Raw genomic sequence first — 18,464 nt, forward strand, 5'->3', positions numbered from 1 at the left:
TTTTTTTTTTTTTTTTTTTTTTTTTTGCATTTTCTTTGATTCTCTCAACTCTCTGGCTTTGTGTTTCAGGAGCGGCTCAATTACATTGGACCAGAAGAATTTGTGCAGGCATTTGTGCAGAAGGATCCTTTGGATAATGACAAGGTAATGAGTTCAGCCCTGAAAGTAGAACTGGAGTTTTTTAAACAGTGATAATGAGTATAAAAACTTGTAGTTGAAACTACTGTTTTAGGGTTTAAAGTCAGAAAGAATTTTTTTTTGCAGTTTTTCTTGAGCAAGTTCTCTGAGCACATTTACAGTATTCTTCTTTCACTAACTTTTACCCTTTCCTTCCTCCTTACTGGGAAATTTAATAAGTGCTTTACAGAAAGTAAATGCAGGCATTTGTTGTGATAAAGACAGAAGATAAAAGCATAATGGTTTTGCCTGTCAGATTAAGCCGAGAAGGAAAATAAAAGACAATGCTCTGCTCATGATTCAACAGTAGGAGGGGCAAGAAAGACAGGACGCACATCCAGCTGAGCAAGGCTCTTCCCTGCTTTACCTCCTGTTTCAAGGTGAATCCCCCAAGACAGGTTTAGATAAAGCCCACACATAAAGAACATAATACTGGACACAGACTATTAAATCAGTGATACACATCTAAGGGATTTTACTCCAGGGCCTCTAGAAACATTTCAAATTTAGACAGCTACTATATCACCCACTGATGAAAGTCCCCTCTGCGAGTCAGGACAACAGCTGTTTTCCGGCCTTAGAATAGTTTCTCTCAGTACGGGAAGTGAAGGATATATTTTGCAATAGCAGGCTGGTCTACTTTGTTGTTTGTATCTTTTGGAAGGAAGGAAAGAGGGCTTAATGAACCTCTTCAAGTTTGGCCTTGAACTCCAGGATGAGATGAACTTCTGCTTTTGAACCATGTGTGACTCGCCTTACTAAAAAGCACTGTGTTGTAGGGTTCCATTTATCTTCTTTGGAGGATATTTAGTTTCTTGGTACATGGTGCTTCAGAACTTTGTTATACAACTCAATTTTAGGAGAAGCTTTTCTAGCCCAGTGCGCCTGGCCTCTCTCCTTGCTGTGCAGATAGCAGTTGGTATTTGCGCCTCATTAACCACTAGCCAGAACCCTTGCTTTGGGTCATGCTTTTATGAACAGATCCTGTCCAAGTAGATCAGTATCTTGGGAAGGCAGGGAAAGGTACTTTTATGCATGTAGTAGAGTATTTCAAGACCTCAGGTTTTATGGGATCATCTTAGGAGATGTTGATATTTCTGTAACAAAAGTCAAGAATATTAGTGACCCCCTGTCTCTCTTTCTCATTCTCTCTCATCCTAGAAAGCCTTCCTAATCCGTAAACTGACAGTGACAACTTCATCCTGACAAAGCGAGTCCCATCTATTTGTGCATTCTCTTTTCCTTTAACTCATCCGTTTACTTTGCTTTCTCTATAGAGTTGTTACAGTGAACGGAAGAAAACACGAAACTTAGAAGCGTATGTGGAGTGGTTTAATCGCCTAAGCTACTTGGTTGCTACAGAAATCTGCATGGTGAGAAAATGAATTTTCCCTGCCTCTTAGCGGTCAATGTGATTTTATTTGCTTTATGTTATTTGCATACTTGCTTTGATCTGTGGAGGCTATGAGTTAGTTAACTTCCCTCTATTTCTTTTCCTGTGTAGCCTGTCAAGAAGAAACATCGAGCACGAATGATCGAGTATTTCATTGATGTGGCTCGAGAGTGTTTTAACATTGGCAACTTTAATTCCTTGATGGCGATAATCTGTGAGTCTTTTCTGGAGGATGTGTGTCCTTTCTTTATGGGACCTGTGAAATCTATCCACTGAAAATCTGTAAAGAGTATAATTTCTGAATTCTTTCTGCATCATTTTAGGACTTACTATTTTCTGAATTATCTCAGGACTGTTCAGAATACATCAAGTAGCTACAGTAGTGCAATGTATAGTTGTTTCTTGAGTATGCAAGACTTTGTAGAATACTTTTAATTTATCTTCAGTCAAATACTGATTATAAATGCTTAAAAATGAAATACCTATCTAAATAAAGGATTTTAGAGTATTTGAGGGGCCTGGGGTTTAGCTCAATGGTGCTACCACCAGCCTCACAAGCGTAAGGTCCTGGGCTCAATCCCTGGTACTAAAAAATAGTATTTGAGAAACTTGTATATCAAGCATTAGAGAAATATGTGACCTGAGAGAAATCATATGATTTCATTATCAAGGTTAAGAGATTGTCCTACAAAATCGAAGAATTTCTGACTGCCCACACACCTCTCACTTACCAGTTCAGACCTTACTACTTTCAGTTACAGCAGCTTGCTCTTTTACATTATGGGAATTTTTAATGCCACAGACCCTGTTTCTTTCCATGCACTCTATTACAGTGGGTCAGGCAGTAACAAGTTTTTGTTTTTCACACTTATACTCATAATCTTGCTGTAATTATAATTATTGATGAATCCCATTAGCAAGTATATTAATTTATAAGACAAATTATATGGTCACCTTAAATGTTGTAGGTGCTCAGTAAATATTTAAATAAAAATCAAAGAATTGGGGTGAGTTTGAAGCTAGAGAATCTACCAGACTTAATTCAGTAGTCATGATCCTGATAAATTGCCCCTTCACTAGTTCCTTTTTCTATTTTGCTTATATATCATTGCCCCTTTGTGCCCGCCATAATAATATTAGCCAAGTAGCCATGAAAATAGTGAACAGAAAGATCAGTTAAGTCAGGGAGTTGAAAGTCTAAGTAGTGGAAGGTTGCTTAGTTTCCCTCTTTTGTCATTAAGAGAATGCCAAGGCAAGCTACAGTAAGGGAGAAAATATTTACAATATATCTGACTGAAAAAACCTTGAATCTAGAATCCATAAGAAACTCTAAAAATAAGAAGACAAATACTGTAACCAAATGAAAAACAGGGCAAAAGCCTTAAACAGATATTTCACAAAAATGTACTCAGGAAATGGTGGTTCACATCAGCAGTCATCAGGGAAATACAGAAATTAAAATCATAGTGAAATATTATTTCATACACTGGAATGACTAAAATTAAAAAGACTGGTTACACCAAACTTGCTGAGGACATAGAGCAACTGAAGGGAGTATAACATGGCACTGCTTTGTAAAACTGTTTGGCAATTGGGCCAGGGATTTAGCTCAGTGGTTCTGCCGCCTGCCTTGCAAACACAAGGTCCTGAGTTCGATCCCCTGTACCAAAACAAACAAACAAACAAAACTGTTTGGCAATTAATCATATGGCTATCCTGTAATCTAGAACTACCACATACTGATATATTTAGTCCCTAAAGATGCAAACACATGTCCACAGAAAGATTTGCACTAGAATATATATAGCAGCTTTAAGAATAGCCCCAAACTGGAAACAATCTGAATGCCCCCATGTACTAGTGAATGACTGACGAAGCTGTGGTGTATTCATATAATGAAATATCATTGAGCAATTAAAAATGAACAGTCGATGCATATAATCAGCATAGATGAATTCCATAATCATTATGTTGAGCAGAAGAAGCCAGGCACAAAAGACTATGTCCAGTATGATTCCATCTATGAGAAGTTCTAGGGGAGACAAGACTGATCTGTGCTGGTAGACAGTTGCTGCTTTGATTTTTTTAGTGGGGTAGAGAAGACTGAAAGAAAGTCCAGGGGAGCTTCCTGGGACAGTGAAGTGTTCTGCTGGATCTTGACTGGGGAGGGGATAGACGGACTTAAACATTTGTCAAGTTCATTGAATTACAAATTTAAGATCTGTGTGTTTCTTAGTGTATACATTGTTATCCCAGTTAGAACTGTACCTCTTCCAGTCCTTAAAAATGTGAATGGAATGAAATGATGACATGGAATTACTCACTTAGGCCGGTGTGTACTCCTTTTCCACTGCGGTAGTTTTCCGAATGGCTGCAGTATGTAAAATTATTATTCAGGGGAGCCCGTGAGGCATGTACTATAGGGATGAGTGTAGGTTATGGAGTTGGATTGGTGGAAACTTCCACCCCTGCTCCTGCTTAACTGGGTGTCCTTTGGGAAGTTTCTTGCCCATGGACCACAGCATATTCATGCAGGAATGTTGAGCGGATGTGTGAGATGATATGTGGGTGACATGCTAAGCTGTAGATGAAGGGTCAAGAAACTACAACCTGTAGCTCACTTTGGCCCATTATTGTTATTTTTTTATGGCCGGCCAGCTAAAAGTAGTTCTTATATTTTTATTTTTTTTCCTTTATTAAGTTCATTGGTACATTTTAGGTATACAGTACAGTTACATTCATTATTGGGAATCTTGTACCTTTACATGACAGATCTGGTTCTCATTTTTTCCCCACACCCCTGCCCTCCCTTCACACCCTCCTCCCTCTCCCCATGTACAAACACTTCATTTCCATTTTTTCATTTTCTCATATTTTTTTCCTTTCCCTTATTAGCTTTCTCCTATCCTTCCCACTTTCCCTACACCTTTAGCACTTTTCTTCCCATTTCACAATGTCAGTTAAATTCTTACATTTTTAAATGATTGAAAAATAAAAGAAGAAAGAATGATATGCTTGTTTGTTTTGTTTTTTGTTTTTTGAGACAGGGTCTCACTATGTAATTAAGACTTAATTACTGTCACTATTTGAAGTAAATTATGTATGTTGGGCAATTTACAAATTGTCATTTTATTATTATTATTTTTGTTTGTTTGTTTTTTGAGACAGGGTCTCACTATGTAGTTGAGACTGACCTGGAACTCACTATGTAGCCCAGGTTGGTCTCAAACTCACAGGGATCCTCCTGCCTCAGCCTCCCGAGTGCTGGGATTACAGGCGTGCACCACCATGCCCGGCAAGAAAGGATGATATGTGAACATAATATAAATTCAGATTTCAGTGCTTATAAATAAAGCTTTATTGGAACATGGCCATACTTGTGTGATTTTGTAGTTACCCATGGCTGCTTATGCACCATTAACAGGGCAGTATCCTGCAGTGCTGCCTTACAAAACCTACAGTGTTTACTGTTCTTTTCCATAAAGAAGAAAAGGTGCTCACCCTTGCTCAAAGTTATGTTGTTTCTAGACTGAGCAAAATTTTGAAAGAAAAAGTTATAAGTTTAGAGTTTATTATTTGTTAATAAGCTGTAGAACTCAATTACTTATATTTTATAATGAGCACTATTTAGGGGATAAGGAGGAATGGCTTTTCTTATATCTCTATTTCAAATTTCTCCCCTCCACCCCTTGCGTGTTGAATGGAAAGCTGGCATGAACATGAGTCCAGTCTCACGACTGAAGAAGACTTGGGCCAAAGTGAAGACTGCGAAGTTTGACATTCTTGAGGTATGTGAAACTGTGTTTGACTGTTAATGTTTCAGACCCCAAAAGTGGGATTTATCTAACGTGATCTTGCCTCTCAGTCAGCTAGGACTGCAGAAGAAAAAGTCTTACAGGCCCCGGGGAGGAAGAGGGGTTTGAACTAGAGGTGGGAAAATGAACAGATTTTGGACTAGTCCTTCAATAAGCAGAGGTGACCATTTGGGGTAACAGACTGGACTGATGCTGATATATACCAGAATAGAATCGAGCTTCTAAACATCACTTTTACTTCCTAGTTTGCCTACTTTCTTCATTTACTTATTTGTCATGTGCTAGAGAGAAGTTCCTCATCCACCCAAAATATTCATTCACCATCCTTTCAGCAAATTTAGTCAACTTTTGAAAAGTTTTTCCTATATAATTCCGAAGGCACAAGGGTATGTGTGTCAGAATCAAATTCATCTCCATATTATCTTTTTTTTGGTACCAGGGGGTGAACTCGGGTCCTTGCGCTTGCAAGGCAGGCCACCGAACCGCTGAGCTAAATCCCCGGCCCATCTCCATATTATCTAATGTGTTGATGCTTTCACTCTGCTGATTTAGGAAATTATAGGCATTCTCTCCCACTAAATGGGAATCATTGTTAGACATATTATGTGATGCTTTGTTCACATTATCTACATTTATTTTCCATCTTGCAAAATGGTTCGCATCAGTTACTTCTGAAAGATTTGTTATAAGATGCAAAGACCAAGTTCACTACAAAGTGATGGATTACTGTACACAGGTAACCATCCCCTGGCCCATTGGCCTTCAGATAAAACCAGGAAATTTTTCTATTTTGACTCCTTGTTAAGAGTTGTACATTTGATCTCAATAATGAGCCTAGATAGATGTGGGTTGGGTTTAACATCATCAAAGCCGACGTTGGCTTCTAAAAATAAAACATGTTAGGAAAGAAAACATTTATATTCTGATTCTGACGGTTTGCATGCTTGTGTATATGAAGGGGTGAGTCATATTCCTAATGAATTCCCACACTTACTTAGAACTTTTTTTTGCGGGGGGTACTGGGGATTGAACTCTGGCCCTTGCACTTGTGAGGCAGGCAGTGGAACCACTGTGCCAAATCTCTGGCCTACTAGAACTTTTTATGTATAGTTGAATGTGAGAATTTGTAAACTTTTGCAGGTGAGAAAATTCATGGCTAATACTCTTCTCTTCTCCACAGCATCAGATGGACCCTTCCAGCAACTTTTATAATTATCGCACAGCTCTTCGTGGGGCAGCACAAAGGTCTTTAACTGCTCATAGCAGCAGAGAGAAGGTGCTTCATGTAGTTTTCACTATATTTTTATATTTGCATGTCTATATGCATATTATATAGGCATTATTCGTGTATTTTTCATTATATAACTTCTATATTTTTACACTGAAATGGGATCTGAACTACATCACTGAGTGTCTTTTACATATTCAGATCACAAAAAGATATGTACTATAGAAATCTCATTACTTGAGACAAGAAAGGAATGCTGAAGGAAAAGATAAACTGCGAAAGGAAAGGAAACTTTATATGGAATTTTGCAAATATAAATTACTGTGTTTTTACATTACTGAAATTCTTATTCTACAGTATTTCCTAGTTGTGGTTCAACCAATAAATTAATATGTGAAGGTGACTAATAGCATTAGAGAGTAATTTGGTTTAATGGAAAAATAGACATTTAAGCTCTGCAGAAGGTAGCTGACTTAATGTAACCTTTTCTCCTGAAAGAATTAGCTTACCTCCCACGGTTAAGTCATTTATTTTCAGAAAGTAGGTTAGTTGCCAGAGCATTAGCCCTACTGTTACTAATTGGATATGCAGTAGGCGGGAAAAATTATAAGGATGATGTCTGAAAAGTTAACTATCCTCCTGTCTCTCCCCACCCACCTCCCCGTACAAGTTAGAGCTGTCCTGCACCTGCCATACTCTTGACGTTGAGGGTCCTTATTGGGCACATTTCTCTGTCGTCTTTCCTCACCAAGGTTGATTAATTTTTGACGTTTGGCCATCGTGTTATTTAAGAAGTTCTTACCCATTTAAGAGGGTTTCTCAATGGATCTAATCTTCTGTTTATATTCTATCTTTTAACTGAAACTGTATATTCGACAACAAAAAAGAAGGGTAAAAAATACTTAATGGCATCTTAGTCACTCCCCACCCACAAAGCTTCAGTCTTAATGATCTGAAACAAAGACAGACAAAAAACTCTACCTTTAAAAGATGCCAAGTTATTTCTCAGCCAAATCTGGTATGTCAGTTCTGATACTGTTTGAGAGATACTGTAAATGCGTTAGCTTTTTGTTCTTAAACAGTGAAAATCACAGTAGCCTGGCAAAGATTTCTAAACCACAGTACTCCTGACTGGGTTGACTGAAGTCAACTGAAGTCGCTGAAGCTTCAGAAAGTCAGGCAGAACACGGGTGGATCCGGAAGGGAAGGGTGCAATGGAGGCGTGGGGGTCCACAGCTCCTGGGCTGGATGCCAGGTGCTGTCTGCATGACCCTCAGTGGAGTTTGGGGGTCCTGGGCTCCATCTAAGGGAAGAGCCCAAGAGCCTGGAGACACCCATCTGATAGGGAACTGCTGCGGTGCCCATAGTAATTGTGAAGTCCAGCCATCCCAAGAGACATCACTTGTGGGATCCTCACAGCTTTTTCTAGAAAGGGTCCTAAGTATTTATACTTTACATCATTTCATAAATTTGCTCTCAGTTTATATTTTAAACCAGTTCTATGCAAGCATGTAAACTGTAGTCTGTAGTTCATAGAACGAATGCTGTCATAACCTCCTAAAGAACACACTGTTTCTTTATTGTAATTAGTCTCAAAGGAATAAGAGTGAAGACATTTCTGGTCAAGTCCCTTTTTTATTCAAGAAGATTGGAATTTTTAAAAATTTTTTTTGAGGCCAGAGAGTATATATTTTATTCCAAATTCTGTATTTTATAGTTTTTCTGGTAGCATAACAAATTTCAAGTTTATATGGTTAGGGCAGCACAGCACATTTCTCGGTATCTATTACAGAGCAAATCAAATCTGTCTTCTATCCAGGAGCCCTTCAGTCCTCTCTAAATGGCTTCTTTTTCCTGGGGGTACCCGTGTCTCCATTCTTCATATGATTACGTGGTTTCCAATCCCTTTGCCGTTTGGTTTGTATTCCTGCATGTCTGTTTCTGCCTTTCAATCTTCACTTCTAGGTGTGAAACACACCTTTAAGGAATAGTTGCTGACTCTCTGAGTTAAGAATATTTTAAGGGGAATTGGAAAACATTATTACTTGGAAAATTCTCCCACTAAGATCATAGGCAAGACTTTCTAGAAACCAGACATACTTTTTGCAAGAAGTCTGTACATGCACTTAAATCACAGAGATCCAAACATTTTTGCTCTTACATTTATAATAGGGGCTGCTGATTGGGTGGGGAGGAGCCATGCCCAAGTGCGAAGTCGAAGATGGCTGTGTGACTTCTTTCTTGCATCTGGGCATAAGACACAGGGCAGCGAGGTATCCCAAGTGAGATTACTTACACTTTGGTCTCCTTGGAAGAGTGACTCAGACATTCATTCGTAGAACATCTTTCGAGCACCTGTGAATGTAAAAGATCACCTAACCTTTGCCACCCAGAATTTATAATCCAGCTAAAGGCATGTGGCATGAACTTAGAAGAAGTTTAATTGTCCATATGAGACAGTAAATGATCATCACCCATGAATCTCACAGCCCAGCGTCAAAGAATACAGCACAGTTCTCACTTCAAGGCTGCTATAATGCACAAATACTACAGCTTGATTATAATTTTGTTCTCATTGTGGTTGTCATATGAGCATGTATCTTTATTAACTTCTAAGTGCCTACTCAACTTGACTAGAAGTTCAGAGGTACTCATTGGCTGTGTGTAGATAAAGGATCATGGCTGTGTTCCAGGAAGCTCTATGGCCACTATAATTTGAATTGCACATCATTTTCATGCATCGTAAATTATTATTCTTTTGCTTTTTCCCCGAGCCACTTAAAAATGTAAGATGTATGGCTCCTAGGCCAGACAAAATAGATATGTAGGCCTCAGTTTGCCAACTCCTGACATTTGCCACTAGGGCAAGTCATGGAGCCGTATTTTAGACTGATGTCTGACAGAGTCCAAGGCCCTTTCCATTTGGAAATAGTCTTTCTGAGAGGCAAGATTCCAGTGTACTTTTGTCATTGTCACTATACCTGCTTAATTATTACACAATAGAGAAATAGCCAGTAACATTAGGAGCAAGCCATGACAGCCTTACTAATTCAATTTTAGACAGACAAAAGCAAATCATGGGGCCAGGGATTTAGCTCAGTGGTTCTGGTGCCTGCTTTGCAAATGCAGGGACCTGAGTTCAATCCCCGGTACCAAAAAAAAAAGCAAATAATAAAAAGTATATTCAAGTCATGGTGGTACATACCTGTAATCTCGCACTCTGGGAGGCTAAGATATGGAGGATTGCAATCCCAGGACTACAAAAAAATACATGAGTATGTGTAGAGGTTGTTGCAGCTAAAGATTCAATTTGGTTATCTTCAGAGAGCAGTGAGACAAAATAAAATAAAAACTTGTTATTTTTTAAATGGCTTTAGGGGAAAATTTGAATTTCTCTCTAAAAGTGAATTGATTACTTAGTATTTTTGTGTGAGAGCCAAAAAGTACGTTTTCCTGTTCATTTGGCATAGAAGTCCTGGTACCACAAGTTATGAGCTTAGGAAACATACAAAGCCTCATCTTGGAGAAATAAGACAGACGCACAATGTGGTTAGTGCATTATTTGCATTGTACAAAATTTCAAATATTTTAAGATGTGTTGGCATTTGGGGGAAAGTGGAAGCTACTGTGTGTGAGCGGGTCTGATAGGATTTAGGGGGCGTTCTTAGATTATTATCTTATCTTAGTACCAGTTCAAACCAAAGACTTGATGCAGAGAAGTATTATTACAGAAAGTTCAGTTTTTAAAGTCATCAAATTTAATTTATACATTTGTACTTCACTGGGGCACATCTCACAGCATTCCGTACCAGCTGTTCTTGAGGAGTCTTTCCCTGACAGCAGGTGCCAACTTGCTCTCATCATGGGCCAGTTTTGCTCAAGGAGCTTGTAGCAACTTGACCTTGAACTCTTACATTATCTTGAGCTATGCCTTCAAGGGTAAAGTTACAGCAAAAAAAAAAAAAGTTCACCTGAAATGTACACATCCAAATGATGTAGTGATACAAAGTATAGCAAAGAGATGAGTCCCACATCTTAAAGTCTTAATGCTTGTAGAGATAAGTGTTCTATTAAGACTTAACTCCTGGGCATGGTGGCGCCTGCCTGTCATCCCAGCACTCAAAAAGCTGAGTCAGGAGGATCGCCAGGAGTTTGAGGCCAGCCTGGCCTACATAGTGAGTTCAAGGCCAGCCTCAATTACATAGTGAGATCTTGTCTCAAAAAATAAAATTAAATAAAAAAAGAAAAACAGACGAAAAAGAAAAGTAGGAAAAGCACTCACGTGTCCACTTTCTTGCACTAGTTGTTCTTGCTGTGCATCTTAGGCAGAATTTCTATGAAGGAGGAAACTGCTATTGTGTATTGTATGCAGAACACTGTACCTTAATTCATGGTGAGCTTTTATGCAAGTCAAAGTTAATGTTGTTCATTAATCCCTTGTGCTATTCAAACAAGAATCTTGCCCATACAAACCAGAATCTTTTGTTTTCTCTAGATTGTGATACCATTCTTCAGTCTCTTAATCAAAGACATTTATTTCCTCAATGAGGGCTGTGCCAACCGCCTTCCAAACGGCCATGTCAATTTTGAGGTGAGTGGAGTCAAGAAGGGCACAGGGCAAGAGGTGTCTTTTGAGAGCTGTACCCAGGCTGACAGCCAGTGCTGGTTCTGCAGTTGCAGAGTAATTTTCTCTTTCCTTATTGTTTTGTAAGAGATTTAACAAGTAGATCATAGTAGCTGCTGCATTATTGTTATTCATTGATAGAGGGAATTTGAATAAGTTTTATCCTGTACCTAGCAAATAGTTTTTTATTAAGTTAAGAAAAGCATCTAATTCAGAAGTTGAAAAACTAGAAGGAAGCATCATCTTACATGGAACTGACTTTTCCAAGCTGGTCAATATTGATGATCACTTTTTAAATGCTTCTCTTTCATTCTCTTCCAGAAATTTTGGGAGCTGGCCAAACAAGTAAGTGAGTTTATGACATGGAAGCAAGTGGAGTGTCCATTTGAGAGGGACCGGAAGATCCTGCAGTATCTGCTCACAGTGCCCGTCTTCAGCGAAGATGGTGAGTTCACCCAGAGGGCACTGCCCCAGCAGCCCTGAGTCCTGCTTATTCCTGTATACATGCTTAGCTCTTCAGAAAGTGCGAGGCCAGTCCACTGGTCTGCTCCACTTGAAGAGTTTCTTATAATACAGAAAATGTCATGATCTATCCCTAAATATTTTCACTTAATCTTCACCCATAAACAGTACGTCTCTATGTTGAACACCCTTTAGAGTAACGTCATTTGCAAAGCTTGGGCATAAGTGGACACTTATGGAAGGGGTTTTTCTCCTTATTTGGCCGTCTTCATTGGATAAAAAAAGGTGCTTTGTGTTTTGTTGGTAGTCAGAGTAGTTTGAAAGAGAGAGAGCCAAAACGATAAACTCTATGCTACCCCCTGCTATTTGAAAAAGCCGAGAAAAGTCTTGACATATTAAAATACTAGGGAAATTGAGGCAGAAAAAAGTGATTAAATATGTATAGAAAAAGTCACCAAAAGAGAGAGTTTGTAAAAGACTCAGGAATATATGCTACTGATTTGTTATATCCTAACATTGTGGGATGGTGGTTTCTCATGCTAGATTCATAGTATTTGTAATTATGAAAGCAGATCATTTTTAATTCATATTGCACACATCAGAGGGAGTCTGGTTGCTGTTAATCTCTATAAACATGATTAACAACAGCCTTTTAAATTTTAGGTGAGGATTCTGATTTAGAAAGGAAGGAAAACATAACTAGAAGGATGGAACATTACCCTAGTATTAAAGTTTTTTTTCTTTAAACTCAAGAGTTCCAGAAAAGGACTGCTGCCCCTTCCTTGTGAACAATATAAACCTGAATGTATGACAGCAGTGTGTGGTTTACGTGTTCTAAGCCTTTTGGCTTTATGAATTCTTACTTGATTTAGTGCCCTTTTGGCCTAGCAGCCCCTGGGTCTTTTTTGAGATGGTCAGGAGGCTCTTCTGTGTACTGCTGTGTCATCAGTTGATAGCTTAACAGTGTGGTTTTGTTGTTGTTGTTGCTTTTGTACTGGGATGGAAACCAGGGTCCTCACACTGAGCAACATTCCCAACCCTTTTCTTTTTATGTTTTTTATTTTGAGGCAGAGTCTTGCTAAGTCATTAAATTGCCCAGCTGGGCTCAAACTTGCAGTCCTTCTGCCTCAGCCTCCCACAGGGAGGATTGTGCTCGGATTATAGGCGTGTCACCAGGCCCAGCTGAGGAATGTTCTGCTGGGGACGGAGGGTGGTCAGGTACCATGTCAGAAGAAGGCCCGGGGGTTAATGCATTCTTTCTTCCCACAGCTCTCTACTTGGCTTCTTATGAGAGTGAAGGACCTGAAAATCATGTAGAGAAGGACAGGTGGAAGTCCTTAAGGTGGGTTTCATTGCTTCTCTTTGCTGTGCGTGTCTGTAGGAAGGGTTCGTGTTGCTCAAAGGAAGCCACATGCCTTCCTGGGAAACCCCCACCCACCTGTTCCAATCCCCTGCACCTTATTCTCTGCTAGCCAGAAGTCCCACTGCCATGATTCGGGTTTATTGCCTTTTATCTATGTATGTATTTTTATACTGGCAGAGACACACGATGGCTCTGTTCTTTCTCAGTACTAGAATGAGGACTTGAAATTAATTACCCGGTAGTATGATTACAAAAAAACTATTTTTCTTTGTCTAAAAGATCTGAAGTTCAGACTTTATGTCTGAATAGTTCTTCTAATCCAGAAATTTTATTCGATCTGAAGGGGGGAGAAAAAAGAGAACATTGTACTGGTTAATGTTGGGACCAGTTCAGGTTAATAAAGTTGGGGCATCACTTACCAATCAGATATCAGCCCCCTCTTTTGTTTGAGAAAGAGAATTGGGACTCTAAATATAACCCTGGAGTTTTTCCAAATTTAAAACTTTTGCTATTCTATTAGTATTTGCAAACAAAATCTGTAAACATTTGTATTTTAAGCATTTAAGATACTTCAGTAGATAAAAGTAGCCTAGCACACAGTTATCCAAATTGCTATCGCTGTATTTCTATTAAAAGAGTGGAAATGTATACTGTTTTGAACATGATTGATGAGCACGTCTTCACTACTTCTTTTTGTGGTCCCAGGATCATTTAGGAACTTTCATTATACTTGATGTTAGGCTAGATTGTGTAAACCTACAACACACTCGATTTTGTGTGGTTCTAGTAGTTGTCAAGAAAAATGTAGTTCTTATTTTTACACTTCAGTGAGAAGGGGTAGGGCACAGAGGCATTGGGATTGCTACCCCTAGAACAAGTCCTGAAAAGAGTAAAGGATTGGAGCTATTTCTTATACCCCTAGGCATAGAGGTAAAGAAGGTATGGCTGATGCCTGGAGGCATAGGAATAGAACAGTTACTAGGTTTATTCCCAATTCACAAGTCTATTTTTTGGAAAATTTGTGCCTGATCCTCACACACTTCAATTGCAAATTTGTATTACTTTGTGTATATATTAAAAGGTATTTATGGTATCATTTACTAATTTTCATGTGTACACATAAAGCTTTGGAGTACAGTATAAAAATTTAAGAATTATTCCTTTAAATTATCAGTTTTAGGTGAATTTTGCCTTCCATATTGCTATTTTTTAGTCCACTTTCTAAACATATTTGACAAGGCTCTATATAGCCTAGTTATTGTTACGTTTCTTCTAGATTAAAAAATGAATTAAACACATTAGCTTTGCAGAATGTCACTTGATTATCTACCTTAGTACGGCAGACAGACACACTTACAATTCTTTTTTAACTATTGCTGTTTTAGGACACACTCCTACTGATTAGTATGTAGGTAGGAAGGCGTCCTAATTCCAAGGTTTGACAGTAAAAGCTGAAGTTCAATCTTGCATAATCTCTTCCTATATCTCCATGTACTGCACATACAGGAGATGATAACATTGGACATTTGGTTAAGTGGAAATGTGACCAGAGAATTTAGAGAAGTAGGTGAAAAAGAAAGGGCACTGTCTTACATCAGACATGAATCCGGCAGCCTATGAGGTCTGCAGTTGTACTCCAAGGTGCTCAGTAATAATGCCTGTGACAAAAGTTGATTAGTTGATTAGGAGACTGGCAGGGGCACAAATAAAATAAATGTTATGTGAGGAAATAGGTATATAAGCCCAGTGAAGATGCATTCTTTAGAATAAAAGACTGGCTTCCATGTTAATATAGTTTCCTGAGGAGGCCCTAAGAACAGACTCCTTGGTGCCTGTGTGAGCCATGGGTGCTGCCTTCTCCACAACCACCCGTTCTTCTGACACAGCTCCAGGCTCCTGTCCCTGGCCAGTCTCCTCCAAGGAGGAGAAATGTATGCGCTTGAAAGTTGGTCCTCCTCTCTTGTCCCAAGCTGCAGGTTGTTTTGTGCTGTGTCTGTCCTGCCCTGGACATACTGTCTTGCACCACCTCTGCTTGTCTGTCAGTCCTTGCTAAATGGGGTAATGGTGACAATATTGCATCACTGCAGGTGTTGGTGGCCAAGGCATAGAACCATAAGTGGAAAAAGCAAAGAAACTGGGGCAGTGGGATTAGAAAAACCACTGATGTTAAGTGGCTACTAAATATTCTAGAAGCACAGTACCTACCCGAAGCCTTGTCTGCACATTAGCTTTGTGGGTAGTGGGATCTTTGTGCATGCGCGCTTTGCCTGCTGTCCTAGAGCCACTGGTTGTGGATAGGTCAGTGGCGATGCCATATCCATCTCTGACTTCAGACACCGTTCTCGTCACCAATTACTTCTCTGCTCCCTGTGGTTATAGGAAGTGTTGCGGAAAATGGTTTTATCTATGAAGTGGACTTTTCTATAAGAAGACTGGCACATATCTAAAAGCTTTTCCTTCATGATCTTTGCTTTTTTTGGTTTGTTTTAATATAAAACCACTCAAGATGTATCTATAAACAGAGTTTTTGCTATCTCTATTCATAGCTATTTAAGTGACTAGCAATTTTCCTGAATGACCAGGAAGATTCCAAGCCTGATTTCTACCTCCCACCCCCGGTTTTACCTATGTGAAAATAAATTGAAAACCCAGGAAAGATGATATTAGGCAAATACTGGGCCATTTGAGTTGACTCCTCATGCGAATAGTCTGCTGCCTTCTGTCTTACTTGGCTCTCTTTTTCCCCCAGGTCAAGCCTCTTAGGCAGAGTTTAACACATGGGAGCTGCTGCTGCTGCTGCTGCTGCTGCATCGCACAGATCACGCAAGGGTCGGCTTTTGTCTCCTGGCATCTAGAACTACAAACAATCATGCGGACTCCTTAGGCCTCGGAACGCTCTGGTTGGCAAAGCAAGCAAGCTTACTCCAGAGCAGATGGAACCTATTTCCCACAGCTGACAGACTGACTTTTTTTTTTTTTTTTGTGAGCCTAAAATGTTCACTGAAGACACTTGAGAAAGATCCTGGCGCTGCATATGATTCATCTCCTGGAATTTCCATGTGAATCACAGCTCTGCACCGGATGGAGTTCTTTTGTGTGTGTGTTTTTTATTTGGTTGTACTTTTGCTGCTAATGGGACTTACCCAGCTGAGTGCTGGCTCTTCGGAAGCCCTAGTTCCTTTGTTAATTTAAATGAAAAGGAGAGAGGAGGGAGGGGAAAAACCCCCTCAGTTTAGATCCCAGACCTCAGCTCAAGCAGTTTTGCTAGAGAGGGGTAGCACTGTCTGGATGAGGACTTGCTTTTCCTTTAGTGTGTGCTGTGTTGTAAATTCCTCTCCTCCCTCTTCCTACAAGGTTTTGAGTTGGCTGCTGGTTAGCAAACTCCTTTTTACCCATATAAGTTATTTAATATAATAATGAAGCTCAACACTGTGGTAGGAAAATAGCCACTAGGAAAAAAAAAAAAGCAGAGTTTGTCTTGGACTCCTTACTAGAAGGACTTTTTTGTTTTCTTTGCCCTTCTGAGCTGTTTACAATTGACCACTGTGTTCTACATATGTATTTTTCAAGACTTTTTTTGTTGCTAGGTTTTCCATGACATCTATTTTTTTTTCTTGTAAATTTAAATGATTTGACTTTAAGGGCCTTGAGAAAATCCATGGCATAATCACACTTTTTTAAAAAAAACAGACTTGCCTACTTTTTGGAGTCTTTTGGTGACTAAATGTGTAAACAAAGAATAAATTGGAATAGTTGCCTCCTCCCCCATAGCAGTGAACAAAACAATGAAAAACATTGCTGTTCACTCAATAATTGATCTAAGTGTGAAACATTTTACCTGTGTGAAACATCTACCTAGGTCTGCAGTGCTCTGCAAACAGCTGTCGTGTATATTTACTCTAGGAGAAGCTGTAGAGTAGCAATCATCTATGCTGATGAAAAAGCAAAACACCATGTTCGAAACAGATGCATTTGCAAACTTCATGATTTTGAGAAACAGAGCATGTGTGTGCTGTGTCGTCCCAGCAGGCCTGAACCGTCTCCACTGTCCCTTTACCGCCATCAATATATGTCACCCTCTGCGGCCAGGTGTTGTGGTGTCTTTCTTTGCTTTTAGGGATGGGATTGTTGGATGGCTTTGTTTTGGAGTCACAATACTGCCGCTCAAAATCAGTATGTCCTTGAGGAAATGGCCTGAAGGAATATGTGTACAGGTATTTGTTTTCTAAAAGTGAACCATAGCAAACATTTGATAAACACCACGTTTCTCACAAAATAAGACCTAACAGCCTTGAAAGCTAGAGATCAAAAATGCCAGCCTCAATCAGCCTGACTGCTTGCTTTACAGAGTAGCCCCTGAGCTAAGAATAGTGAGGTATAATCTGCATGACACCGGCTGTTGTCATGGTAATGAACAGTTTAATCTGATTTTCTGGTTAGGTCTCCTTTTCAGGGGAAACAAGGTAATATTGGCCAGGTACTTTTTATGTGTATAGCAGAGTATGTGATAATCAGCCTCACTTTTAGGTGTGGAAACGGTTATATAATTAATAGTAATAATAATAATAATAATAATAATAATAATAATAATAATAATAATAATTTCCAAGCCCAGATAGTGAATGTGAAGGTACAAGGATTTTATTTAATGGGGCCTTCTAATCCCAGAGCCCAAGTTTTCAACCACACCACTATGGGCTCTTCTATTTCAGTAGCCTTCCGCATAGCCTGGGGATCATATTTACGCGCAGGCTGGATTCTGATTTGTCTGGGCAGGAGCCCAGTCCCAGACCCTATGTAGAGTATGGGCACTCCTGTTCCCTTTGTACCTGGAGATTTTTTTTTTTTTTTTTTTTTTTTTTGGTTTTTTGAGACAGAGTCTCACTATGTAATTGGGACTGACCTGGAACTCATTATGTAGCCTAGGCTGGTCTCACAGCGACCCTCCTGCTTTAGCCTTCCAAGAGCTGGGATTATAGGCATGCACTACCATGCCCGGCTGTACCTGGAGATTTTAATTTACGAGGGAGAGGGAGAAGGGTGAGAAATGACAGTGGCCAGTACCATCACTAAAGATTAATTTTGCATTGCTTGAGAGAAGGGCGCACAATACACACGAAAGGTTGCAGAAGAAGCATCAGTATCAGAACACAGGATCCCAAATAAAAAGAAAACCTAGGTCATGGGCTTTATGGAGGCTTCCTTGGGAAAGGGAAAGTAGGGCAGGGTAAACATTTAGAGCTGGCAAATGTGATTTATTCCAGCAGGCTCTGGGCAGTCAGGCGTTTTCTAGGTGCCTGGTACCCAGGGGTGGGATGACTGAGGGCAGGAGAAATGCTGGTATGGTATGTGATGGTGAGATAAAGGGGGCAGGGTGCAGACTAGGGACTAATTAGTGGGTT

General features: G+C 39.5%; 1 protein-coding gene across 10 annotated transcripts in view; it reads left to right on the forward strand.

Moving 5' to 3' along the window:
- Nucleotides 1–17,150, forward strand: part of Rasgef1b (RasGEF domain family member 1B) — a 751,497-nt gene extending 734,347 nt beyond the window's left edge. For all 10 annotated transcript variants that reach the window (XM_010628676.3, XM_010628668.3, XM_010628685.3 and 7 more), the window contains 9 exons: nt 70–144; nt 1,455–1,550; nt 1,682–1,784; nt 5,279–5,358; nt 6,566–6,661; nt 11,109–11,204; nt 11,559–11,682; nt 12,969–13,041; nt 15,812–17,150. In XM_010628676.3, coding sequence (XP_010626978.1) covers nt 70–144; nt 1,455–1,550; nt 1,682–1,784; nt 5,279–5,358; nt 6,566–6,661; nt 11,109–11,204; nt 11,559–11,682; nt 12,969–13,041; nt 15,812–15,836 — 768 coding nt within the window. In that variant the 3' untranslated portion in view covers nt 15,837–17,150. The remainder of the gene's footprint in view (nt 1–69; nt 145–1,454; nt 1,551–1,681; nt 1,785–5,278; nt 5,359–6,565; nt 6,662–11,108; nt 11,205–11,558; nt 11,683–12,968; nt 13,042–15,811) is intronic.
- Nucleotides 17,151–18,464: the final 1,314 nt, after the last annotated feature.

Source organism: Fukomys damarensis, unplaced genomic scaffold, assembly GCF_012274545.1.
Source record: "Fukomys damarensis isolate Sample0158 unplaced genomic scaffold, DMR_v1.0_HiC HiC_scaffold_32, whole genome shotgun sequence".
Lineage (NCBI taxonomy): Eukaryota > Metazoa > Chordata > Mammalia > Rodentia > Bathyergidae > Fukomys > Fukomys damarensis.